The sequence below is a fragment of the Camelus dromedarius genome, chromosome 12, assembly GCF_036321535.1.
Source record: "Camelus dromedarius isolate mCamDro1 chromosome 12, mCamDro1.pat, whole genome shotgun sequence".
Taxonomy (NCBI): Eukaryota; Metazoa; Chordata; class Mammalia; order Artiodactyla; family Camelidae; genus Camelus; species Camelus dromedarius.
Genome location: NC_087447.1, coordinates 6,680,183 through 6,705,736, shown reverse-complemented (window position 1 = coordinate 6,705,736; position 25,554 = coordinate 6,680,183). Strand labels below are relative to the sequence as shown.

At 55.2% G+C, this 25,554-nt stretch overlaps 1 protein-coding gene across 1 annotated transcript; it reads left to right on the top strand.

Moving 5' to 3' along the window:
- The first annotated feature begins 4,281 nt into the window (after nucleotides 1-4,281).
- Nucleotides 4,282-24,759, top strand: FRMD8 (FERM domain containing 8). Its single transcript, XM_010996002.3, has 11 exons — nucleotides 4,282-4,442; nucleotides 4,762-4,846; nucleotides 6,297-6,464; nucleotides 9,897-9,998; nucleotides 10,347-10,405; nucleotides 10,534-10,700; nucleotides 12,723-12,947; nucleotides 14,857-14,980; nucleotides 15,909-16,052; nucleotides 20,344-20,551; nucleotides 22,959-24,759. The coding sequence occupies exons 2-11, from the start codon at nucleotides 4,762-4,764 to the stop codon at nucleotides 23,075-23,077; spliced, it is 1,401 nt and encodes a 466-aa protein (XP_010994304.2). The 5' UTR covers nucleotides 4,282-4,442; the 3' UTR covers nucleotides 23,078-24,759.
- The last annotated feature ends 795 nt before the right edge of the window (nucleotides 24,760-25,554 follow it).

Below are 25,554 nucleotides of genomic sequence, written 5' to 3'. Positions count from 1 at the left end.
TATTTGGGAGGTTTGGGAGGTCATCAGAGGAGGTTTCCAGGTGTTGATGTTGTTGACGAAAGCAATCAACAAACATTCTATCATAGAGATAAAAACAAGTTTTATTTGAGCCAAACTGAGACTGTACCCTGGAAGACAGCCTCTCAGATAACTGTGGAACTGCTCTGGAGAAGCAAGATTTTCAGCACAGTTTTATATCTTGTCAGAACAAAGAACATCAAACAAGTCAAGGATATATTCCTTCAAGTTTAAAGAAAAACAGATCAGCATGTACACTGTGAGTCAGTGTGGCCTTGGAACCTGGGAGGAGAGTCTTATCACCAAAGGGGCACTGGCATTGGCATCCCAGGAAGGGAGGAATTTGGTCTTTATTTGCAACATAGAGATTCTTTACTTCTGGTCAATGCACCCTTTTTTGTAATAATTAAAGCAGATGTACAATGTATGTTTGATAGGCTGTTCTAGTTAGCATAAAATTCAAATTAACTCATGTATAAGCCAGAATGACTTCCCCATTACTCAATATGTGAAAATTTCTTTTATCAGTGTCCACGTTCAGGATCACATCCTCCAGGGCCACATTTCTGACTTTTTCTGTTAAACTCACGTGGATGCCTTTGAGGTAAGGCCCGGAGGATGGCAGCAGTGGGGACGTGGAGGCAGGCTAGGCTGCACTCATGCTACCAGAAGGTGGGGCAGAGCATGGCAGCAGACCTGTGGCTGCAGACAAAGTGCCAACTGCAAGGTGGGCTGCAAACAAGGAGGAAGGGGGCGTTAGGAGAGCCTGGTGGCACAGATGTAACCCGTTCTTGACATCAACAGCCATAAATATACTGTCAGATTTCTATTCTCAGGAATGCTGGGAAGTGGGGGCTTGGCAGAGGGAGGTTGAGAAGGAGGGGGTCTTCTTTTAAGGGCATGGAGATCCAGGGCTCAGGCGCCATTGCCCAGAGAAAGCTGTGAAAGCCCCAGACTTGGCGCCAACCCCTGGAATCACCTTAATCCCTCCTTTCCCTTCACCTCACCATTCCATGAGGTCCAGCCCGTGTTACTATTACTTTCAAGACAGATCCTGAGTCCACCCCCTCCTCATTTCCTCCACTGCTACTGTCCTGACCCAAAGCCACTGTCACCTCCACTTGGATTCCTGTCCCCAACTGGCCTCCCTGCCCCTCTGCCATCTGCCTGTCTGTTCTCCACAGCAACCAGATGATGCGGTTGAAATGTAAGTCAGACCCTATCTCTTCCCTACTCCACACCCTGCAATGCCCCATCCTGTTTAGAGTCAACCAAAGCCTTCCTAGGCTCTGGTGCCCTCGAGGTGTCCCCGTAGCCTCTGACCTCCTTCTCTTCTTCCCGCCTGCAGGTGGCCTCCTCTGGCCTGGGCTCCAACGTCACCCACACAGTGAGCCCACCCTAACTGGCTCACTGAATTTTGCCATCTGCCCCACCCGCCCAGCATTGCTGGTTCCCCTTCCCTGGCCCAACCTTGTCTTTCACTCATCAACTTCTGACACATTGTGCAATTAATGTTGTCTGTCTGGGCAGGGATCTCTAGCTGTTTTGTTCACTGATGCTATTTTGAAGGCTTAGAATAGCATGTGGCACAGAGTAGGCACTCAATGGATACTCACTGAAGCAATGAATGAGTGGACGAGTCAGGGAGCAGCATTAGTGGGCCGCCCGGCAGCTGTCCCTGGGTCTCCAGTTCTCTTTCCCCATCTCCAAAGGGCCCCAAAGAACATGAAGTTCCCCAAATACCCCCAGCTTGCCCCTCCAGATCTCATTGCTGCTTTTAAGTTTCCCATCAGATGCCCAAGGACGAGTCCTGCTGATCCTTCTCTCCCGCTGCTGCCAAAGCAGCACACACTCACCCCACTTGTGGGTGGACAGGCTCTAAGAAGCAGGGTTCATCTCTGACTCCCTCCCCCTGGAGCTGCCCTGAAGACCTTCCAGAGCCTGGTCTCTCACAGAGGGCTGGGCTACCGTCCCAGTGCCGTTTCCCCCTGAGTGATGCTGGGCGAGCCCTTCTGTGGGCCTTTATTGTTCACAGAAGGGGCCAGCCCAGCAGGTGCTGAGTCTGAGGCCTCTTGGCTCTAAAGGCCTTCAGTCTGCCCTGTCACTTCAGAATGGACCCCACGCTCCTCTCTAGTCCCATCACACCTCCTGAGTTCAAGGGAAATCCATTGCCACTCCCAGCCTTGCAGGAGGGCAGCCCCACCCTGAGCCAGCTCTTCTCCAATCCTCCTGCAAGTTTCACCAGGTTAACCCTCTACCTGGCAGAGTAGAGCTCTGATCTTGTCACTCTCTAGCTCACAGCCTCCAAAATGTCCTCAGTGCCTGCCAAACCCACCACACCCCTCTCCGCCTGGTGTTCATGCGCCCTCCCCCTGCCGTGGGTGCCACCCACCTTCCCACCTGCTGTGCTCTGAGTGCCCAGGGTTTCCCTCGTGTCCTAACAGTGCTCCTGCAGCTCCCGAGACCTGGAATGGCTTCAGGAATCTCTCCCAGTGCCCCTTCTCACTGGACCTGGGTTCCAGGCTCCTCACCATCACCACACACACTGCCACATGTCAGTTTTGTTACTGAACCTTTCTGATCTTGTTTTCTCGTCGTAAAATGGAGAGATAATACTTACCTCGTAATGTTGCCAGGACTAAAGCACTTAGGGTCTGGACACTGCACATGCTCCACAAATGGCAGCTACTGTTACTTTCACTTCCACTCACAGGGTCCCTGAGGACGACACAGGGAAACACGTGGGAAAGGGCGTAGCACATAGTAGGTGCTTAGGAACTGAGGACCCTGCTCTTCCTGTTGTGGCATTTTATAGCTCTTAAGGCAATTCTGACACATTATGTAGCTTTAAATATGAATTTCTCCTGGGTTTCTTTCTCCTCTTTCCCTCCAGTGCCCAACGAAACCAGAACATAAACTTCCTGAGGGCAGGGCCGTGACTCTCAAGGACCCCTGAACACTTTATGTGGGCATCTGATGGGAAACTTAAAAGCAGCAATGAGATCTGGAGGGGCAGGCTGAGGGTATTTGGGGAACTTTACGTTCTTTGGGGCCCTTTGGAGATGGAGAGAGAGAACTGGAGACCCAGGGCCAGCTGCCGGTTTAGGGAGGACACCAAGCCTCCCACCTGGTCCCAGAGTGGGGAACCTGGAGGGAGATGTCTGTTCCCACTGCTCGCATCTGAGCTTCCTTGAATCCCTAGGTCTTGCTAGGAAGAAAGACATGTTGTAATGGGCCAATTATGGGGCAGTGTGGGTCCTGGAGGGCAAGCAAAGAGCTGTTTCAAATACTGAGAAAACTTGGACTGGGTTAGGAGCCGGAGCTGCCTTCCAACGCTGGGGAATCGGGGCAGGGAGAGTCCACTGCCCCGCCCCTCCCCCACCTTCCTGATCACCCAGCCCATTGTCACTTCAAACAACCTCTGGCTCCTCTAGCTCAGGAAGGCACCCCATGGACCTGTTTTTCTCCCTGAGACCTACCCCTCAGGCACACATAGGCTAGCCTTGCCAGGACATGTTGGTGACATGACCCTGGGGATAAGCTGTTTCACACCTGCCTCTTTGGGGCCCCAACGCCTCTCCCCAGCCTGGGAATGCCGCAAGGTGTCCAGGGCTGTGTGTCTAAGATAGTGAAGGCTCATGTGACTGCTCCCTGGAATAAGTGTGCCTAGCCTGGATTCTGACATATAACTTGAGGATCTTTGGAGGTCATCGAGTCTAACCTCCTCATTTTGCAGATGGTAACTGAGGCCTCGAGGGGAAGGGGCTTGTCTAGGATGAGTCCGGACAGGCACCATATCTCTTGATCACCGCGTAAAGCCCATCACCCCTCTCGGTCTCGAGGCCCTGCAGTACAGGCGGCTGCCTACGTCACCTTCACCTAGCGCCCAACCCAGTGTGGATCCCTGACACGCCCCCAAGAAGCATCTCCCTTTCACAGGTGAGGGGACCATCCCAAAGTCACACGCGTGTGAACGCCAGAGCTCGCGCCCCTCTCCCCGATTGCCTTGAACCCTCGCCACACCCCGTTGCAGGCCAACAGTTGGGGCCTGTGTATTTGGGTCACTCGTCCCCAGTCACTCGGATAGGTGGCTGGACGGTTTTGTAATGCGGCAGCCAGAAGCGGGAGGCGTGAGGCCAGGACGTCACGGTCATGCGCGGGCCCGCGGGGATGGAGTCGTAAGTGCGCGGGCTCCAAGCAGCGCGCGTGCGCGGCAGTCCCGGGCTCCAATTGGCACCCGCGGGCCGGGGAGGCGTGGCCGTGAGCGCCCCGCTTCCTCCGCCTCAGCTTCCGCGTCGCAGACCCCGGAGCTGGAACCCGAGCAGGATCCCTAGTCCCGGTTGGCTGTGGGGCGGGAGCGGCAGCCCGGGGCCGGGTCAGAGCAGGAACCTGGGCTGAGGCTGCAAGCACTGTGTCCCTGTGAGGTGAGAGCGCCGCGAAGCCCTATACGGGCCCCCACCCGGGACGGGGGTGCGCCGTGCGGTGCCTGAGCATCCCAGCGAGCGGAGCTTGACCCCTCTCCTGACCACCACGGCCCTACTCGCTCCTCCAGCCCCGACCTCCAGTAGGCTGAGAACCTTCAGCCCCCCACCCCGCTAGTCTGCACACCAGTGCTGCCAGCCCTGATTGTTCACCTTCATAGATCAACTCGGGACCCCTCCCTTCCTCAGTGAGAGCTTGAAGGGCTCCAGCACCCCGATCCCTGGACCCTCCAGTAACTGCTTTTTCTCTTTCCCTCTACAGATGGACGGGACAGAAGGCAATGCTGGGCAGCCTGCCCCCGCTGATCGATCCCATAGAAGCAGTGTGTCTTCCGTAGGAGCCCGAGGTGAGTCCCTGTCCCCAGTCCCTTCCTTGCCATTCCCTTCTAGGGCCCAAGCCCTAAGGAAGTGGCCCTGGCTTGTCATCTCTTTGATTAAAGAGAATCTTATTTATTAGTTAACAAAGTATTTTGAGGTGTGGAAAAATGACAGGTCAATCAGGACCTGGGATCTGTCACTGCAAGTTGAGTACTTTTCTTCAATCTAACTTGTTTCCTCACTTGTAAAATTTTACCTAACCATGAAATTCAAGCGAAATCTCCTGAATGAAAGAGGATACATTCACTTTCTTTGTTTGTTAAGTGGCCTTTTGAAAACAAGGATCATTATCTACATTTTATAGGAAGGAAACTGGGCCTTAGAGAGGTTAAGTCACAGGATACTGGAGACTTCACTGCCCCAGATTTCCCTGCCTGAAAAGTGAATCTGAATTTCAGCCTCTTGGATATTATTTTATGATCTCTGAAGAAAGTAGCTCTTAGAGCAGAACAGTCTAGGGATCCCCCAAAGCACGTTTACTTATATGAATAATAAACTATGCCTTTGCCTTTCATAGGCTTCACCTCATTTGATTCACAGCCACTCTGTGAGGGGAGGGGTATTAGCCCTACTCTGCATATGAGGCAACTGACACACTGACTTGCTGAAGTCAGTCAACTAGATAGGCCAGGCTCGGATTGGGACCGGAGCATATCCACCTCCAGGCTCAGTGCTCCCCCCCTGTACCTGCAGGTCCAGCGAAAGAGATTTGAATCTGGCTGCTCTTCCAAGGGTCTCCCTTTGGCTCTAGGCTTCAGACAGGCACCCCACAGGCTGTCACAATGGAACACTCAATTTTCTGGGTTGTATTTCTCCTACCTGTTCAAGGCTGTCCTGAAAGGCCATAGTGTGAGTCCTGAAGCTTGAGGAGTCCTAAGGAAGCTGAGCCCTGGAACTTGTTTTACCCTAGGGTGGCCTTGAGAATCCTCTGTTCCCATGTTAGCTTGGGCCAGAGAGAGACAGCGGCCTACCGAAGGATAACAGTGGATTACTAGCCCTCCCCCACTCCCTGCTTGATATACTAACTTTTCTGACCTCAGGATAGGTTCAGCCTGTCTCTGCCTCAGTCCCTCCTGTGGTATGTTCTCCTTCAGGGGAGAAGCACCCCAGAGTCCTTGGGGCTGCCAGGGGACTGTGTAGAGGGGCAGTGGCCAGCCCTAATTTGAACCTGTGGGATTAAGGTGGGGCTAGGCTGCTCCCTGGGCCAGAGTTGCTGGGCTTCTGGGTGATTTGAGGGTCTCCAGTAAGTCCTAACAGACAGCACTTTTCACAGGATCCTTTGGGGACGCTGGGGCTCTGCCTTTGGCATGTAGCCTTGGTCACCCCAAGGGGTGTAGGGTTGGGTAGTGGAGGGTGCCTTGTTGGCATGCCTGTGCCTGGGCAGCGGGCCCAGCTGACCCTGCCTGGCCTCCACTGCAGCAGCTGATGTGCTGGTGTACCTGGCGGATGACAAGATGGTGCCCCTGGCTGTGGAGAACCTGCCCTCACTCAGTGCCCACGAGCTGCATCGTGCTGTCCGTGAGGTCCTGCAGCTCTCGGACATCGCCCTGGATGCCTTCGCCCTCTGGCTCGCCTCCCCGCTGCTGGGTAAGGCTTAGCAGTGAGAAGCCCAGGCCGGAGAGTTGGAAGGCTCTGACCAGTGGGAAGGAGGGGGCAGCTACCAGAACCTCTGGCCACTATACATTAGGGAAAGGGGGGACTTGTGTATGTCCAGGAGCCATCCATGGCTTTCAGGACCCAGAGACCTGAGAGGGTGCCTGGCCCCTCTGCTCCCACCTCCTTTCTTTCTGGTGAGACAGAGGAGGGGCTGAGCCTGCCCCTCAGCCTCAGTGCTCCTGGACCTGAGCGTCAGGAGGAGCAGGGAAGGGGACCACGTTCACTGAGCACGTGTTCTGTGCCACAGCCTGAACTGACATTTTACAAGCAGAACTTTACCTTATCCTCATGGCCCAGCCTGGTTTTCAGATGAAGAAATTGAGGTTTGGAGTGGTGGGACCAGTGAGTAGTAGGACCAAGATCAGAAGGGCAGCTTGGGTGGCCCCCAGCCAGCCTCTTTGAACTGTGTCCTGCTCCATCGGGCCATGGAGGAAGGTGGGACCTGGCCCAGGAAGCAGCCTCCCCTGAGGGTGGGGAGGGCAGGATAAGTGGGAACCCAACTTCTCTGCAGGGCGCCTCCAGCCCTGGCTGGTTTCTGGCCAGTGATCGCCCTGCCATGCCCCTTCAGGCTGAGATCCCAAGGCAGGGGTGGCATGGGAGTCGAGGCAGTGGAGGGGGGTCTCCAGACTCTCAGACCTGGGGGACAGGGAGGGCGAGGTGCTCCCTGGGATCTCAGAGCCATTAGCTTGCTAGCTTGGACGGGAAGGGGCCAGGGGAGAGGATGCCCCAGCTCGTGCGGGGGCCAGGCATGTTTTCTGAGCTTAAATAGTCTCCTCCCTTATAGAGGAATAGGGCAAGAAGGGCGTCGCTGGCCTGGTGGGAGAGGCTTGCCCGTCTCCCCACCCCCACCCACCAGTGGGAGCTTCCTGCCCAGCTGCTGTTCTCGCCCACCCGCTTCCTGCTGACCGGTCTCTTTTGGCCGCTCCCCACCCAGCTCAGCTGCCCCTCCTTACCCCTTCTGACTGTTGGTCAGGACTGTGGGCCCCTTGGCTTGTTCTTGGGAAAGCTGGCCGAGGGGGTGAGGTGGGGTGGGGTGGTTTCATGTGTCCGGCCCCTGCCCTGCCTCAGGCTCCCTGTCCTTGCAGTTGGGCAGCTTGTTTCTTCCCCCACTCCCTACTCGTCACATTCCTGCTCCCCCTTTGTAAGAACATGAATGGGTTGCCTGTGTGGCCGGTGGGTCACTCTGGGGCACTGCACTGTCCAGGAGGCCCCAGCACAGAGTCAGCACCCACTTTGTTCCCAGGCCGGGTTCAGGAGGCTGAAAGGCCACTTCAGCTTTGACTTGGAACTCTTGGCCCCACACCACCCCCAGAGTGGGTGAAGCAGTGACAGATGCCCTGGGGCCGTGAGGCAGGGAGGGGGTACCGTCTGCTGGAGCCGCCCTTCAAGCTGGGTGTTTGGGAAAGTTTGACCTTCTCAGTGCCATTGTCGCTCTACATGGAACAGGGCTCCCAGGATTGTCAGTCTCGTTTGGGTGGCAGCCTCCAGGCAGGAAGGCCCCGTCTGGAAGTGTGGGACTGCAGGGTCAGCGTAATCCCGTCCTGACAACAGGAGTCCTCTAAGCTGCTGGGACCCAGGGTTTAAGGCTGGTTGGGGCTGGGCCATTGGCAGAAGGAAGGAACACTTGTCCCACACCCGCCTCCCCTACAGTGTCCCAGGGGTCCCAGCTAGCCAGTTACCTCATTCATCTCACCAGTATGTGCAGAGCACCCCCGCCTTGTGCTGGGCAGAGATCCAGATGCTAGGGGTCTGGTGGGGAACGAGACTATTGTCCCTGCCCTCAGAGGACTCGAGGTCTAGTGTGGTACGAGAGTCGGGAGACTTGGCAGGTGGAACCACTGATTCTGGTGGCCTCAGGCACTGTCCCTTTTTGGGCTTTGTTTTCCCATCTGTAAAGTGGGTGATCCTCACAGCCTCCCGACCCTGGAGTCCTGTGAGTGTCCAGATAGAGAGAGCGCACAAACGGCAGTGTCCCCTCCTGGGAGTGGTTAGGCAAGGAGGGTGGCAGATGGTGGCCAAGGATCTTGGTTAGAAATGAGGGCTACTGGGAAATATGGATCAGAAAAATGATGGAAGAAAGGGGTGTGAGGAAGATGAATGCCGGGGTTGGATGGAAGAGGCAATAGGCAGGGAGGAAGGCCAGTTTGGAGGCTGTGGCTACTGTTTTGGGCTAAAGTCAGGGTCCAAATGGAAGCTCAAAGAACAGAGATGAGGACCATTGGCATCAGGCTGGCAGGACAAAGGGCTTGTCCCTCTGATGGCAGGGGTAAGGGGGTAGGTGTAGCTGGTACAAGGCGTGGATATTGCCTTCCCTCCTCCTGCACCCCCAGCAGTTATCCTCATTCATCACCTGATGGGCTTTGAGAGTCATCTCAGACTCTCAAAGACCAGGGTCACTGGCCCTTGAGATGAAACCACTTTCTCGTTCCTGGCCTAGGGTGTTGAGTCTGGGGCTGGCTGACAGCCCAGAGACGAGGGGCTGCAAGTGGTGCACTCAGTCCTGGCTCTCACTGTCTAGTGGGGGCCGAGACAGGTGACATCAGATAGTGGTAAACGCTGTAACGGCAACCAAAAAGAGGGTGCAGTTGGTGGGATAAGTGACAGGAAGGGGCTGCCTTAGCTAGGGGTCTGGGGAATGTGATCCCTGAAGCTAGCAGCCATATGAGGATCTGGGGGAAGGCTGTTGGAGGCAGGAGTAACTGCCTGTGCAAAGGCCCTGAGGCACAAACTAGCAGGGACTGTTCAAGCAATTGAAGAGGACTGGCATGGCAGGAGCAGAGTGGGAGAGGGAGTGAGAAGGAAATACAATGAAGCAGCCGGATGGCATGGGGCCTGGAGGCCATGGAGGCAGAGAGCTTGGAGGTCAGCTGGAGTCCCCAGGGGAGATGCTGGGGTGGGGGCTGTAAAGGGAGAGGCCCAGGCAATGCCAGAAGAAGGGGTGAACAGTCCCTTGGGCCTTTGAGCCTCAGTAACCAGCTTTGGGCTCTACTTCCTAATGCAGTACTGGGACCATCTGTGCCGCAACCCCCAGCACCTTCCATCTGTCACAGCCTCTCAGCTCCAGCCCACCTGGGCACTGTAGCGGATAGTCAGAGGCTGGCTCTGTCTCGACCCTGACCCCCTTTCACTTGCTGTGTGACTTTGGACAAGCACCTTAACCTCTCTGAGCCTTGTTTTTCCCTGTGGATGAAATGAGGGTAAGGTTCTTGCAGGGCAAATGCCATTAACCATTTGAAGTAGTCCGAATGCTTCGGACCTCCTTCAACTAACATTGGCTACAGCTGCCGTGGTCGCTGCTGCCGTCAGCGGGCGGCATTTGCACTGGTCAGGGGCTTCATGGCCACTTCCTGTCTCTTCCCTCAGAGGTGCAGCTGAAGCCCAAGCACCAGCCCTACAAGCTGGGCCGCCAGTGGCCGGAACTGCTGCTGCGATTCACTGACGCTCCGGACGACGACGTGGCCATGGGTCAGTGCTGCCACCTGTGCGTCCCTGTCTCCAGGGCCCACTGCGGTCTAGAGTGTGGACTCCCAGCCCAGCCAGGCCTCCCTTGGCAGGTGGAGCTGCCCTGGCTGAGGAGCAGACCCGGCATCTCCCCCAGGGGAGGAAGTGATCCCTTAGGGGAGCCCAGGAGAAGATGGGCTGGGGAGGCAGCGAGCACATGGAGATAGGTCAGGACTCCCAGCCTCTGGATAGCCCTCGGATTTTCTGAGTCATGATGAGGAGGCTTGGGGACTGGAGACTGGGCCGGTCCAGGGAGAAGGCAGAGCCGGCTGCACGGGGTGGCCAGGCAGTGATTCCCTCCTCTCTCCCCAGATGAGCCCTCCCTGCAGTTCCGAAGGAATGTGTTTTTCCCAAAACGGAGGGAGCTCCAGGTGAGGAGTGAGCCCCAGGCAGTACCACCAGGTCTAGTGCCCTGTGTCCAGCCTCCCTCCTCCCTTGGCCCCTGGACACTGGTGCCCGACTCAGCTGAGCAGCCCCTCCCTGCCACACCGGCCCGCAGATCCGTGACGAGGAGGTCCTGCGGCTGCTCTATGAGGAGGCCAAGGGCAACGTGCTGGCCGCTCGGTACCCGTGCGACGTGGAGGACTGCGAGGCCCTGGGCGCCCTGGTGTGCCGTGTGCAGCTCGGGCCCTACCAGCCTGGCCAGCCCACGGCCTGTGCCCTGAGGTGAGGGTCAGCGTGACCTGAGGCAGGGGCCCGAGGTGAGGAGGGTTGCCCCAGAATCGTATTTACGTGCAGTCTTGCCAGGCTCTGGAGTCAGGAGGCCTGAGCCCAGGGCTGGCCCTGATGCTGTGTGACTTTGGGTGAGTCACCCCAGCTCTCTGAATCTCCTTTTCCTCATCTGCTCTGGGCTGAGGGGCCTGGGCAGTGGAAGAGGGGTGAAGTGACACCTGTGAAAGGACCCCCCGTTGTGCGTGAGCATGGATCCCCAGCCTCTGCCTGAGGTTAAGAGGCAGTTAGGCTTGTTCTTTTGGGGGTCACAGCCAGGGACTGAGCAAATACGAACTCCCAGTCGCCAGTGATAGTCTAGCTTAGTCCTGAACTCCAGGGACAAGGCCCCATTTCCCGGATGCTCCAGCATGCCGGCTTTGCGCTTCCCACACCCTCTCTCGAGAAGCCGTGCTCTTTGCTGTGTGGATTGGCAGAACCTGGGGTCGTGATGATTGAGTCTGCTCTGGAAGCAGACCAGGCCCTTCTCCAGATGATCCAGAGGCTTAGCGGTAATTCCAAAGAAGATGAACTCTCAGCACAGCCTGTTTCTGGACCCAGGGCTCCCCCACCAACCCTCCCAGGTGCAGGTGTGTTGGGGGAAAGGCTGCGCAGAGACAGGGCCTTGTGCTGGGTGACTGACAAGTCACCATCCTGGGCTTGGGAGCCTGAGGGCTCCCAGCTGAGCTGGTGTGAGGCTGGCGGCTGTAGAAATCCTGGCTCTTGTGATGGGCATACCTGTTCCTATTGCAAGTAAAGCAAACCCAGCTCAGACTGTTTGGATTTGAGGGATTTTGTCAAGTAATGAACAAGTGTGGGGTGGTTGTGTTGGGTCCCTCCCCAGACCCTGTGTCCTCTGGGCCAGCTCGCACGTAGGCAGGCTCTGGCCTCGCGGTGGCCACAATATTTGCCCGTTGGTAAGGAGAGGCCTCATCTCTCATGTGACCAGAGTCCTGAGACTCATCTAACCACTGGTGGCTGGGCCCAGGTCCACCCAAAGGAGGCAGAGTGGCCAGGGTGCTGATTGGCTGAGGCCTCGGGCCGTGAGCCTGCAAGGACCCCATGGACTGGAGTGGGAAGGTGGGATTTCCAAATGACGATTGGGAGCTGTTGCTGGAAGCAGGGGTGTGGAGGACAAATGATGAAAATGTCCAGGGCACCCCTGTGTGCCCCTCCTTGTGCTGCCCTGTGGCTGGGCCTCTCCGGGCCAGCACAGGCTCCTTCCCTGCATCAGTCCTGCCACAGGGCTGGCCACGTCTCCCCTCCACCTGAGGTGTTGGTCCTCCAGAAGCCCCAGCAGGGACCCCTCCATTCTTCGGTGAAAATGACAAGCTCGGTGGTATTTGCTTGGCACCCGCCACATACCTACCGGGCACATACTAGTGCCCTTCCACGTGAGTAGGGATTCGTGTCCTTATTTTACACGTGGAGAAACTGAGGCTTGGAGAGGGCGCTCATGGCTTGTAGACTAGACTCCAGCTGCGGTTCACCTGGAAGGGCTGGTGCATGGCCATGTAGTCACTGGGCTGCCTGAGAGGAGAAACAGTGTGGTCACACCAAGGTTCTTTCCTACCCTGTGTGTATGTGATTGAAAATGCTCATTTCTTCGTGAACCTGGGCTGATGGGTTGGTGGTTGGTGGGGCTTTATATCCCTGTTTGGCAGAACAAAGCTTTGATAGCTCTAGGTCACTTGTACCAGTTTTTGGTTGTGACATCTCCACTAGTTCGGAAATCCAAACTTTCCTGACTCGGACATGAATGTTGCTCTGAAACCCTCCAGTCAGACTGGTTCTGGGGTGGGCCTGGTTTTGGCTCTCCTCTCGGTCTCCTGACTTCAGGCCTCTTGCCGACCAGGCACATTGCTGGGATGTCCAGGGCTTCCCCTGCCCTTTCCGTGCCCTGGAGACCTGGACACCTCCGGCCAGCCCACAGGCATGGGCCCGTCCTCATGCCAGGCACCCACATTCCTTCCTCCACAGGGAGAAGCTGGACTCCTTCCTCCCCGCCCACCTATGTAAGCGGGGCCACGGGCTCTTCGCCGCCCTCCGGGGCCGGGGCGCCAAGGCTGGGACGGGCGAGCAGGGCCTGCTGGACGCCTACCGCCGGTTGAAGGAAGCGGCCAGTGGGGACAGCGAGCCCGAGGCCTCCCTGAGCCCCTACTACCGCGCCTACCTCCTCAAGTGCCACGAGCTGCCCTTCTACGGGTGAGCAGCTCCCCGGCTGCAACCACGGCCCCAGGTGCCCAGTCCCTCCCCTTCGCCTGCCTCCCGCTGGGCTCTGTCCTCACGCAAGGTGTGTCTAGATGCCAGCTCCTCTGGCCCCGCAGGTCCCAAGCCAGACGCTCATCTTCCCCTCCCCTGTCACGGGCCAGGAACCCCCACAGGTCTTCTCTTTCCTCCTGCCATGGCCATGTGGTCCATGGACCCCCCCTTTGGTGAGCTCGCTCACTCATGCAGGCACATCTAGCCAGTAGCTCTTGTGTACCTACTATGTGCCAGCACTCTAGGTGCCGGAGACACCTCGATGAGCAAAAGAGACTCATCCCTGCCCCTGAAGCCGCCATTCTAGCGGCAAGAGAGACAGCAATAGAAGTAGAGGACCGACCCGTGAGGACAGTGACAATACTCCAAACGATGCTGTGGCTCAGCCTGGTGGCGGTAACGCAGGAGGGGAGACAAGGTCAGATTCCAGGGCTGTTGAGGGGGGAGTGGAAGGAGCTTGCTAGATGTGTGGTAGAAGAACTGGAGGAGAGCAGGCGGAGAGGACTCCGCGTTTCCAGCCCGAGCAGCTGGAGGGTGGCGTTGGCATCAGCCGAGACCAGCAGTGCGGTGGAGCAGGTCGGGGAAGATCCAGGGCTTGTCCTTGGATGTGAGGATTTTGAGACATTCGCCAGATACCCAGGTGGTAATTCCAGGTGGGTTTCTGAGTCTGGAGTTGGGTAGCTGGTGAGTCATTAGCATGTGGGTGCTGTTTGAAACTAGGAGCCCCGAGAGATGACCAAGAAGGTGAGTGTGGACCAGACAGAGCAGGACCCCAGCCAGCAAGGCCAGAGGGTCTCTACCAGCCCAGCAAAGGGAGGTGTTGAGCAGGAGGGAGTGACCAAGCCTCAGGAGCTGCTGTTTCAAGGTCCAGTTTAACATGTCCTGTGTGGCTGATAGTTGACCTTGGCTCCAGAATCATGGAGGTGGCAGTGGGTGAAGGAGAGAGAAAGAGGGTCGGAGACAGTGGGTGCCACCAGCTTGTTGAGGGAGCTGTGCTGTAAGATGGAGCCCAGGGAGGAGCAGCGGCGTGGCTGCAGGCGGCACGAGGCCTCTGGTTTCTGTGGCAGACGAGGTGCGAGTGTGCGGACAGCCAGGATCCAGTAGAGTCAAAAACTGATGTGAGGGCAGGGAGTGGCCGTTCTTCTGTTGCTTCGGTCTCCTCAGTGGAGTGGGAGTCCCAGCCCTGAGCCTGTGGGAGCCTCCCCGGAGGGGGACTGCTGCTCTTAGGAACTGAAGGTGGGGCATGCTGGTTTCAGTCCCATCCTTGGGCCTGCAGGATTTAACGAGGGCTCTGGCTTAGCCAAGTGCAAGGGGGCGAGGGGCCCGGGCCACGGGAGGCGTGGAAGAGGATGTGGCAGGGCAGGAGGGAGAGGGTGGCAGCTCAGTGGGGGGACGTTCCAGGGCCGCTGTACGCTTTCTCCTTCTCCATGTCAAGTGCTTCTCTGCCTGGGCAGCTCCTGGGGGACAGTGGGGCTCTCACAGACTCCAGCAGCCTCAGCCCCTGAGTCCGTGGGCTCCTAGCCGTTCCCCGAACATGACTTGCTCTGTCCCACACCTGTTCATGCTTTTCCCTCTGCCCGCAGTTCCCACCGTCCTCTGCCACCCATTCTTCCTCCTGCCTGTTCAAACCCTGCCATCCCGCTGATCAGCTCAGATGCCACCATCTCCACAAAGCCTCCCTCAGTTTCTCTGTCCCCTGGCGTGGGTTTCCACTTAACCGTCAGTGACTCAAACAACTTAAGCTTCTCAGTGCCTGGGACAGGGCCTGGCCAGAGCATTCACTGCAGGGTGAACCTGGGCCATCTGTTCTTCGTGCTGGAGGGGACAGGCTAACACCAGTCTCCCTCCCTAGGTGTGCCTTCTTCCACGGTGAGATTGACAAGCCGGCCCAGGGCTTTTTGCACCGGGGTGGTCGAAAGCCAGTGTCTGTGGCCATCAGTCTGGAGGGCGTGCATGTCATCGACAGCAGGGAGAAGGTACCTCCAGCTCCTCCAGGTTGGGACCTGGAGTAGGGGAGAGGGGCTCAGTGGAGAGGAAGGGAGTGGGATTCTTACCCAGGCCTTCCTGGCTCCCTCAGGCCTGTGGTTGGCCTTGGGGCAGGGTGGGTGGTCTGTCTGGCCTCCCTCCCTCCCATGTCCCTGCGGCTTCCACTTGTCATCTTGGGGGCTTCCCTGGGTCTGCTGTGTGTCATCCTTTCTGCCCAGCGTGCTAGGCAGGAGGGTGGCCAGGACAGGGGGAGGCTGCAACTAGTAGAGGGAATCTGGCAGGGCCTGGCTGCCTCGGCCAACCAGTGGCTGGAGACTAGCTGGTGGTTTTCCAGAAGCCCCACAACCAGGTGCCCTCCTGGCTGTCTGAGTCCTGCGCCTCCTCCTCCTGTACTTGGCGCTGGCTGTCTCAATCAGCTGTGTGGAAGTGGTGTCAGCAGCCTACCCTGCGGGGCAGCTTCTCTGCACCCAGGCAGGAGTCCTTCCTAAGCCAGCAGAAAACTTTGGGGAGACTTCTGGTCCCAGAGAGGGATCCCAGCCCTTCCTGGGCAGCCATACCCCAACATACTGGGCTCACCTTGGCCTCCTGCTGAGATGCTACCCAGCTGATCTCAGGGGAAAGGTCTCTGCTGCCTACATGCCTCTTCCCCCGTCACTGCCCCAGCTGTCAGGGGCTTGACTCACTGGTGAGAAGTGCTATGGGTCAGGGGTTCTCAGCCTCCCTGGACCATAGCCCCCTTTAAGGGTCTGAATGAAGCAGGGATTCCTCTCCCAAGAGAAACTCACACATGAATTTAGGCTCAGCCTTGAAGGTAAATAGCCTGGCCAGGTGTCCCTTCTCTGTGATGCCCCAGTGGGATGGGGCAGGGAGCAGGCCTCTGCCCAGGGGAGTCCAAGCTCTGTCTCTCTCTCTGGTCAGCATGTCCTGCTGGGCCTGCGCTTCCAGGAGCTGTCGTGGGACCACACCTCCCCTGAGGAGGAGGAGTCTGTCCTGTGGCTGGAGTTCGATGGGGACAATGAGGGCACACCGGTCAACAAGCTTCTCAAGATCTATTCCAAGCAGGTAGTGTGGGTGTTGGCTGCACTGGGGGTTGGGGTGAGGGAGGGGGTGGGTGGGCTCAGGGAGTCCTAGACTATTGGAGGCTCCAGGCTGGCTGGCAAGGAGGTGAGAGGGCTGCTGAGGGCCTGGGACCTGGGACCTGACTCCTGCTGACCGGGAACCACCCCTGCGAGTTTGGAAGGCCTGGTCAGGAGGTGGGACAGTGGCTGGTGGAGGGGCGCCAGTGCTGTGAGACCAGCCTGCACTGGCTCCCAGTGATGAGCAGGCATGGAAGGGGTGAGGCCCCTTGTGCCTTTGTTCCGCCCTCCTTCCCTTCAGCACCCCACCTTCCCACCCGAGCCTCCACCCCCACCCCCTCTCACTGAGCAGGCAGATGCACTCCAGGGACTCCCTGTGAAAGCACCCATCCCCTTCTGCTACCACCTTGGCCCCTAGACCCTCCATGGCCACACTTCGTCCTTTGCTCTCTCCTGCCTCCCTCCCCAGCCCTACACCTGCTGCTCCAACCCAAACCCCTGGGGCTCTGCCACCCAGCGCAGAGGTGCCTGTCCTGTCTCCTCTGTAGCTTCCTGCACACCCCTCTCCTGGCCCTGCAGTGACTCCTCCTGCCCCCCCCCCTCCGCCGCTGGGCCTCCTTCCCCGGCCTCCCCAGGGGGTTCTCTCCTGTCCTAGCACTTCCTTTCCTCTGGGCTTTGACTGATGGGCTGTCCCCACTTTCATGCTGGTGACTTCATAAGTTTTACATCACTAGTCTAGACCTCTTGTTAAAGTTAACTTTTTATTGAATTATACATTCAGGAAAGTGCCCAAATCCTAAGCATATAGCTCAACAAATTTCCCCCAAAGAAACCAACATAGCACCCTTCAGATTAAGAAAGACTCTTCAAGCCCCTCCCAGCCCTGTGTCCCGCCAAGGGCGCCCCCATCCTGACTTGTGTCACCCAGAGCCCTTCTGCCGGGTTTGGAGCCTTACAGCAGCGGTTCCAGTGGTTCTGCACAGCATGTTCTGTTCCGTCCGGTTTCTCCGCTCAGCCCTGTGTCTCTGAGCTCTGTCCCCACTGTGGGTGGCAGCCCTTTGAGCTTTCACACGGCTCTCTGGTGTTACTGCCGTGAATTTGCCAGTCTTGGCGTTTGCACTCATTGCTGACTGCTGACGGGCACTTGGGTCTCCAGTTCAGGACTCTGGCAGACGATGCTGCGTGATCTGTATCCTGCATGTCCCCTGTGCCCACGTCTGGGTCCCTACCCAGGAACGGACTGGCTGGGTCACGGGCAGGCGTGGCTAGGCTGCTGCCAGTTTGCACCAGGGCGCTTGTTGTCAACTTTAAGAGGTATAATTTATGATAAAATGAAACCATTTTAAGAGTGAGTTTTTTTGTTTTCTTTTTGGTTTTTTGCTGCATTTTAATTTTATTTTTTGGTGGGAGTAATTAGGTATATTTAATTATTTTTTGATGGAGGTACTGGGGATTGAACCCAGGACTTCATGCATGCTACACACACACTCTGCCACTGAGCTACACCCTCCCCCAAGAGTGAGTGTTGACACATTCATGCACCTTCCTAACGACCGCCACCACGGCAAGCTTTGGAGCCGCTTATGTGCCACCATGTATCTTCCTAGAGGCGAAATGTCTGTTCACATCTTTTGCCCGTTTTTTTACTGGCATTATTTCCATCACCCTCAAATCTCTGTGTGTTTTAATTGGCATTTCCCCCTCCCGACTAATGAGGTAGAGCCCTTTTATGTATGTATGTGCTGTGTGGATATCCTGGTCTTTGAAATTGAAATCTTGCCAATTTTTCTTTGGGGTTATCTTTTTTTTTTTTTTTATTGTTTTGTACATGTCTCTTCTGGCTTCAGGTTCATCTCTTCACCTACTACTTAATATCTCCCCCGAGCTATCCCTAGAGTTTTGCTTACTCCAGAATGTCATGTAAACACATTTATCATATTTACCCAAGAGAAATGGAGACATATGTCTACACACAGACGTCTACTCAGATGTTCATAGTAGCTTCGTTTGTCGTGAGCAAAGAATTGGAAACAACCCAAAAGTCTGTCAAGTGTTGCGTAGATAAATAGATACTGGTCCAGCCCTACAGCGTATATACTGTAAGCAGCCTTTTCAGCCTGACCTCTTTCACTAAGATTCGGGCGTCTGAGATTCATCCACATTTCATGGTATGACGGCTTGTTCTTTTGATTGTTGACTAGTGTTCCATGGTGTGGCTGCACTACAGGTCAGCTCTTCTCCCACTGAAGCATGCTTGGGTTGTTTCCCATTTGTGAATAAAGGTGCTCTAAACATTTATCTATCATGTGGGCACATGCCTTCATTTCTCTTGTGTAAACACCTAGGAGTGGGATTGCTGGACTGTCTGATAAACATATGATCAGCTTTTCTAGAAACTACCACACAGTTTTCCAGAGTGACTGAACCGTTTTGCCATCCCACCAGCAGTGACCGAGAGTTCCAGTTGCTCTGCATCCTCGCCCAGCACTGGTCTTGTCAGTTTTTGTTTGTTTGCCATTCTATAACTGCATGGTAATGCTAGGTCGTGGTGGCTTCAATTTGCATTTTCATAATGACTGATGGTGTTGATCATCCTTCTGTATGTTTATTTACTACCCATAGGTCTTCTTTGATGGAATGTTGTACAAATCATTTGTCCAATTTTTTAATTGGGTTATTTGTTTTCTTACAGAGCTGTGAGAGTTCATTATACATTCTGCATACCAATCTCTTATCAAATATGTGTTTTTGCAAATGGTTTCTTTCAGTCTGTAACTTTACTTTCTATTTTCTTAAAATTGTCTTTTGAAGAGATGGTTTTAAGTCTTCCCTTCCATTTATTTGTTATCTCCATTTTATTTCTCTTTGATTTCTTTCACTAACATTTTGTGGTTTTCAGCATACAAATCTTGTACATCTTTTATTACATTTATCCCTTCTTTTTGGGGGGGAGGTGCTACCAGAGATGGTACTATTTTTAATTTCCATTTTCAGTTCGCTGTGGTATATAGAAATGCAGTTGATTTTGTTATTTATATATCCTTATCTTCTGTAACCCTGTTAAACCCACTAGTTCTAGTAGTTTTTTGCGGATTCTTTGGGATTTTCTCTGTGGACAGCTACGTTGTCTCCAAATAGAGACAGGTGCATTCTAACTTTCCAGTCTGTATCTTGCCTGACATTGTCCCTTCTGAACCCCGTACAGTGGTGAGTAGGTGTGAGCAGATATCTTTGACGTGAGGGAAAAGTGTTCATTCAGTCTTGCTCTAAATGTGGTGTTAGCTGTGCATTTTTCATAGATGCCCTTCATCAGGTTAAGGGAGTTCCCTTCTATTTCTGGTTTGCTGAGTTTTATCCTGAATGGATAAATGCAGTTAAGGTACAAGCCTCCCCGAACCTCAGAAGCATGAGATGGTGATAGCGGAACTCAGAGGGCTTCCCCGTTGTGCCTGTAGCTCAGGGCTCGTCCCCACCAGCTGCCCAACTGCCCGCCTGCTGGCCGCCCACGGGCCCTTACAGCTTGGTGGCATTCCCTTGGAGAGGAGAGGGGGCAGGAGTGGAGCCCAGGATGCTGGGTCTCCCTCCTGGGCCCACGTTTCCTGCCCGCTCCCCTTCCGCAAGGGTGGGTTATGTTGCTCTGGAGAGACTCGGGCGGGTGGGTGCCGGCCACCCCCTTGGACTCTGACCCTGCTCCCCAGTGGATTTTCTTCTTGGGGACACGAGGCAGGCACTGTGTCCCCCTCTGTCCATGCTGTGTCCCCTGCCTGCAGCAGGGCAGGCACCTAATGAACACGTGCTGCCTCGGGGATGCCCCCTGCTGTCAGCTTTCTGTTGGTGGGTGTGCCTGCCCTGCCGTCCTGTCATGTGGTGCCCAGACATTGAGTCACATCCCCTTTGATGTCAGCACGCATAATGTTTCAAGTCTGGTGAGAAGGCGTCACTTACAGAGAATGTGCTCAGAGGGAGCTGCCCATCTCACCCCGGTGACCTCACCACCCCCTCCTCTGTGGCCTCCTGCAGGTTCTTCTCTCAGCCCTGCACGTGGTCCCTTCAGCACAGAGAGCTCTGCCTGGGCCCTCCCCTCCCTCCTGCTCCCCGCTTGGCCTGTGCCCTCTAACTAGAATGTTCCTTTCCCACCCGTGTCTGACTTCTGAAGTCACCTCAGAGGGCAGGTGAGGGGGCCGCGTTCATCTCGCTCTGCAGCAGGTGCGGAGAGGTGGCCTGGGCTGTGGCTCACCCCTCGGGTCTCCTCAAGCCGGCCCCTTCCACCTCCCCAGGCCGAACTGATGAGCAGCCTCATTGAGTACTGCATCGAGCTGAACCAGGTTGCCACGGAGCCCGCCGCCCCCCAAGAGAGCGCGTCTGGCCCCACCTCGGCCCCTGGCCCCTCCCCACCCCCCACTCAGCGCCCCCAGCTGCGGAGGCAGGGCAGCGTGGTGTGCAGTCGGATCCAGCATCTCTCCACCATCGACTACGTGGAGGAGGGTGAGTGACCCCTTTGTGATTACACACGCATCTCCATGCACACCCACACGCCACGGGGAGCTCCAGAGGGTCGGGAGGTAGCAGCAATTACAGGCCTGGTGGTTTAACCTCCAGCTGACAGGACCTGGCTGAGAGGCTGAGAGGCTGTGGGCTGGGTGCGAGTGTCACATCTTCTGAGCTCTGTGATAGGAGAGTTGGAGGCCTTTGGGGTCCCAGAAGTAAGAGCCCTTTTCTGTCCCTTCTCACTGCCGCATCCACAGATGTGTCCAGGTGTGAAAAACGAGAAACTACCCATGACTGTTGTGTGGGTACAGGCCCACACCCTGTGGAATCAGTGCAGCTGGTAAAGCTGCCACACCCTCATGCAGTGTGGTGTCTTGGGTCAGGTCCCAGAACAGACGGCAGACATGTGGATGAAAAGGTGAAATCCCAAAGTCTGCAGCTTAGTTAATAAAGCCGAACCAGTGTTCATTCCTTAGCTGTGACAAACGGACTGTGGTCACAGACAATGCTAACATAGGAGAAGCTCATGGGGATACACAGGAACTCCTTGTATTATCTTTGCAACTTCACTGTGAATCTAGAATTATTCCAAAATTTTAAAAAAAAGTTTTTTTCCAAACAGCAAAATGTTCACAAAGTAACACCAAGTAGAAAAATCAGGTAATAGGACAGCAGCGTGGGACTGCATCCACAAGCAGGGAGAGACCCCGTGTGGGGACAGATGCTGTAACTTTTACTTTTTTCCTTTGTGCTTCTTTGTAGCCTTTAAATTTTTTACAGCAAGCACGTCATTTTTATAATCAGAAAAAGAGAAATGGTCTTTCTCTGACATACTTGTTTCCAGCATTGCCATCTTCCTTGAGCTCAGTCCCAATTCCCCGACCCCCTGTTGTTGGACGTTATGGTTACAGTTCACCCTTGAACAGCACCAGTTTGAACTGTGCGGACCCGCTTATCTGCAGACCTTTTTCGACAGTAAACACTGTAGTACTACCCGATCTTCAGACGCAGAGGAACCCCGCGCACGTGGAGGGCCAACCATAAGTTATTCACAGATTTTTGACTGCGCAGAGGGTTGGCGCCCCAACCCCCTCATTGTTCAAGGCCATTGTGCTTCTAGTTCTCAGCTACTACAAACAACATACCTGTCTCTAAATCCCTCCCTGGAATCTGAACTGTTTCCTCCAAATAAATCCCTAGAAATGGGGTTGCTGGGTCAAAGGGTGTGCCCACCCTACCCCTCCCAGGAGAGAAGGAGGCACTTGCCTTCCGCACCCTCACCCACGATGAGAGAGAACTTGTTTCAGTTGGTGTTTGGATACCGGTGAAGCTGGACCATTTTTACATGCTTGATCACTTACAGTTTCTTCATGTGTTACTGTTCTTTTCTGTTGCCTGTTTTTCTTTTGTAGCTTTTTTAAATTAACATCTTACATTAATATGGTATACTTATTATAATTAATGAACCAATATGACACAGTGTTATTAACTAACATCCTTAGTTTTAACCAAACATCCACTTCCAGTCCCAGGGTCCCATCCAGGACACCACACTACATGCAGTTGTCCTGTCTCCTTAGGCTCCTCCTGGCTGTGACAGTTTCTCAGACTTTCCTTGTTTTCGACGATCTTGACAGCCTTGAGGAACACTGGCCCAGGGTATTGTAGGATGCCCCTTTATTGGAATTTGTCTTAACATTTTTCTCATTATTAGATGGGACTGTGGGTCTTTGGGAGGAAGGTCACAGAAGTAAACTTCCATTTTTATCACCTCATATCAGAGGTGCATTATCAACATGATTTATGACTGTTGATGTTGACCTTGATCACGTGGCTTGAAATTTTAACTCAAAAGAACTCTTTTTACCTCATTGAGGCTCACCTTTAGCCAGTAGTCCATGTTACAGGTATTTTTGTGGTTTCAGTCTGCTCTTTTTTTTTTTTTATTGAATTATAGTTGACACACAATATCTTACACATTGTAATATATATAGTGATTGGACACATCAACTTAGTGATTTAATATTTTTATATGTTACAAAATGATCGCCAGGATATCTGGCTACCATCTGTCACCATCCAGGGTTACTGCAATATTATCGACCACGTTCCCAGTGCTGTATGTTACATCCCCGTGAGTCATTTTATAGCTGGAAGTTTGTACCTCTGTGGGCTCTTCCTGAACAGATTTAGACACTGCGGTAGGCCCAGTATCAAACACAGACCCTGACCACCTCCGATTTGGGAGGCTGGCCACATGCCACACCCATCCTGTCACTGGTGGAAGACTTGGAGAGGCGATTGAGGCTCACAAAGTTGTCAGGAGTGGAGGGGGCAGCTCCCGCTGGGGCTGGTCCCTCGTGGGGGGCCCTCCCCTCAGTGCATCACTCTTGTTCCCTGACAGGTGAGCAGATCAAACGGGTGAAACCCAAGCGCACCACATCCTTCTTCAGCCGACAGCTCTCTCTGAGCCAGGGGAGCTACACCGTGGTGCGGCCCACAGACAGCCTGGAGCAGGGCTGAGGGCAGCTGTTCCAGGCAGGAGGGCACAGGGGAAGCCCCGGCCCTGGCCCAGCACCATCCTCCCTAGTGGGGAGTGTTGCGGGGGAAGGATGCCTCGGTGTGTGGAGAGGTGACCTCTGTGCCTGGGGCACTACCCGGGCTGGGCTGTGCAGCGCTGGCTGGGGGCTGCCGCCAGTCCCTCTTACAGCCTGCCTGCCTTCCCCCTGGACTCTGCGCCCCACTGCTGTCTCAGGACCTGTCTGACTTGGCTCCTGCCACCCAGGGACTCACCTTTGTGCCCCTCTCAAGATGGACAGTATCCCCTGCTCAGAAGTCCCCAGTGGCTGCAGGTGGCTGAGGAACAGGGCTCAGGACACTCAGGAATAGTGTGTCTTTGGTCTTTTCCTGGGACTCTGATGACCACGTCCCCACATTCCTTCTGCTGCATTCCAGCCCATGCCGGCAGGCTGGGACGTGGCCCTGTAGGGAGCAGGAAGGGTTGAACCACACGAGAAACAGAGAAGGTGAGCCCCCACCAAGCCCTCCCTTGCTGGCTGGATCTGGAGGGCCTCCCATGCCCCTCACTCAGGCCTCTCTTGCAGGCAGGAGAGATTCTGTCCAGAAGGAAAGTATGCTTGTTAATCTTTGGTAATATCACTGTGCTGGGTGGTGGCTGTCCCTTGGGCCAGCAAACCCACCAGATCCATACTCCATACCCTGAGAAGATCCCAAGCCCCTTTGGCCTTCAGGTTTTAGTTTTGATCTTTTTTCACCTGCTTTGGTTCCATGAAGCCTGTGACCTCTGGGGCAACTCAAGAGAATGCCCCTACTGACCTCGGAGCTGCTGACTCTCCTTCCCAGATGGCACCAGGGTTTTGCCTGGCCTGACCCTGGGGGCCGGCCCAGGCATGAGTGAGTGACAGGAGTGGTCTTCTCTTTTCCCTGGGACCTTGTAGGGATGCTGGATGTGGCTGGGGTGTGGCTCTTCCCCAGCTGCACCCTCCTCCTCTTCCCAGAAGAGCTGGCCTGGAAGAGGGCCTGCCAGCCCTCAGGCTCCTCCATGGTGGGTCCCTGGCTCTTGTGGGCACTTCCAGGGACTTTCCACAAGAGAGAGGCAGGGCCAGCTCAGCACAGGCTTTGCTTTGTCTTTCCTTCCCAGCGGGGAATGTGGGAGAGGAAATGCGAACCTCTTGTCTCCAGATGTCAAGTTCCCTCACCTCCTCCTCCCTCTGGTGACCCTTGAACACTCCAGATGTTTTGAGGTGGGCTTGCCTTCTGGCAGCAGGGACTTTGTTTTTTGTCATAATAAATAGGTGTCTCCAGTCTTCTGGAGTGTCCCAGCCAGAGGATGTCCCGTCTCTCCTGGAGTCCCTCAACCTCACTGGCTCCCAGCCGTCTGGCTCTGTCATCCCACTCAGTGTTTTGATGCCAGGTGAATTCTTGTCTGGTGGGTTGAGGGGCCTGAGGGTGTGTGTGTGTGTGTGTGTGTGTGTGTGTGTGTGTGTGTGTGTGTGTGTGTGTGTATGTGTATGTACACAGATTACTTGTTGACTCTTCAGCCTCTTTTTCCTTTTCTCTAAGCATCCATTGTGCCTTAACCTTTTCTGCCTGCTCTTTGGGACAAAGCAGTATTTTACTAAATGCCTTTTGAATATTCTTATTCTTTTGTATCATGTGACTTATTATTAATAAAATCAGTTTCCAGCAAACTTTGGGGTGGTTTATGATGTGAAATAATAAGAGTGTGTTCCTTACAGCCTGGGGGTCGACTGTAGGCTGTGTGTTTGCTTTTTATTAAATATGCATCAAGGGATGCAGCCCGTCGGGCTTGCCAAGCTAGACGAGAACCCAGATGAAGTTTTTCAGTCTTGGTGGTTGGTCAGAGATTCCCAGAGCAGGAAGGTCCAGGAGGGGTTTTGAGGTTCACAGTGGGAACCAAGGGGTGGCTCTGCAGGGAGACAGGGGTACAAGGAGCTGGAGGTGGGTGGGGTAGAGCCTTTGTCCCTCTCCCTCGAACCTAACTGGTCCAGCCTGTTGGACCCTGTGCTACCAGCTTCCTCCACATGCCCTGGGGTTGGAGCCCAGGGCCCAGTCTGGACACCAGTGCCTCAGGAGGGAGGCCAGAGAACCAAGAAAGTCTGGGTGATTCTCCTGCCAGCCCTGAGGTCTCGTGCCCTGGGCCTGGCCAGGAGGCCATCTGTTTCCCACAGGCCCTGTTGGGGGCAGGAAGGCATCAGACCCACCCTTTGGAGCACCAGGAGCCCCACAGGAAGCAGCAGTGATAACTGTGGGCTTTGGCCCTGGATGGAAAGCTCTAGAGGGGAGCTGGGGTTCACTCTGAACATTTCAGGAGCTGGAAGGAGCAAGCCATGTGTCCTGATAATAGGTCCCAGGATTAGGGCCCCTCCCCTTGGGCACTGGTGACAGGGAGGGGGTCCTCCCCTGGCGAAAGCAGCACGATGCCATGATCGTGGGCACTTATGTGAGACACCAACCTT

What these genes read in the sequence shown, in the direction of transcription:
- FRMD8 (XM_010996002.3), top strand. Translation starts at nt 4,762, where the DNA reads ATGGACGGGACAGAAGGCAATGCTGGGCAGCCTGCCCCCGCTGATCGA. An exon ending in TCAAGATCTATTCCAAGCAG is followed by an intron (nt 16,053 to 20,343) that starts GTAGTGTGGGTG and finishes CCACCTCCCCAG; the next exon opens with GCCGAACTGATGAGCAGCCT. An exon ending in CATCGACTACGTGGAGGAGG is followed by an intron (nt 20,552 to 22,958) that starts GTGAGTGACCCC and finishes GTTCCCTGACAG; the next exon opens with GTGAGCAGATCAAACGGGTG.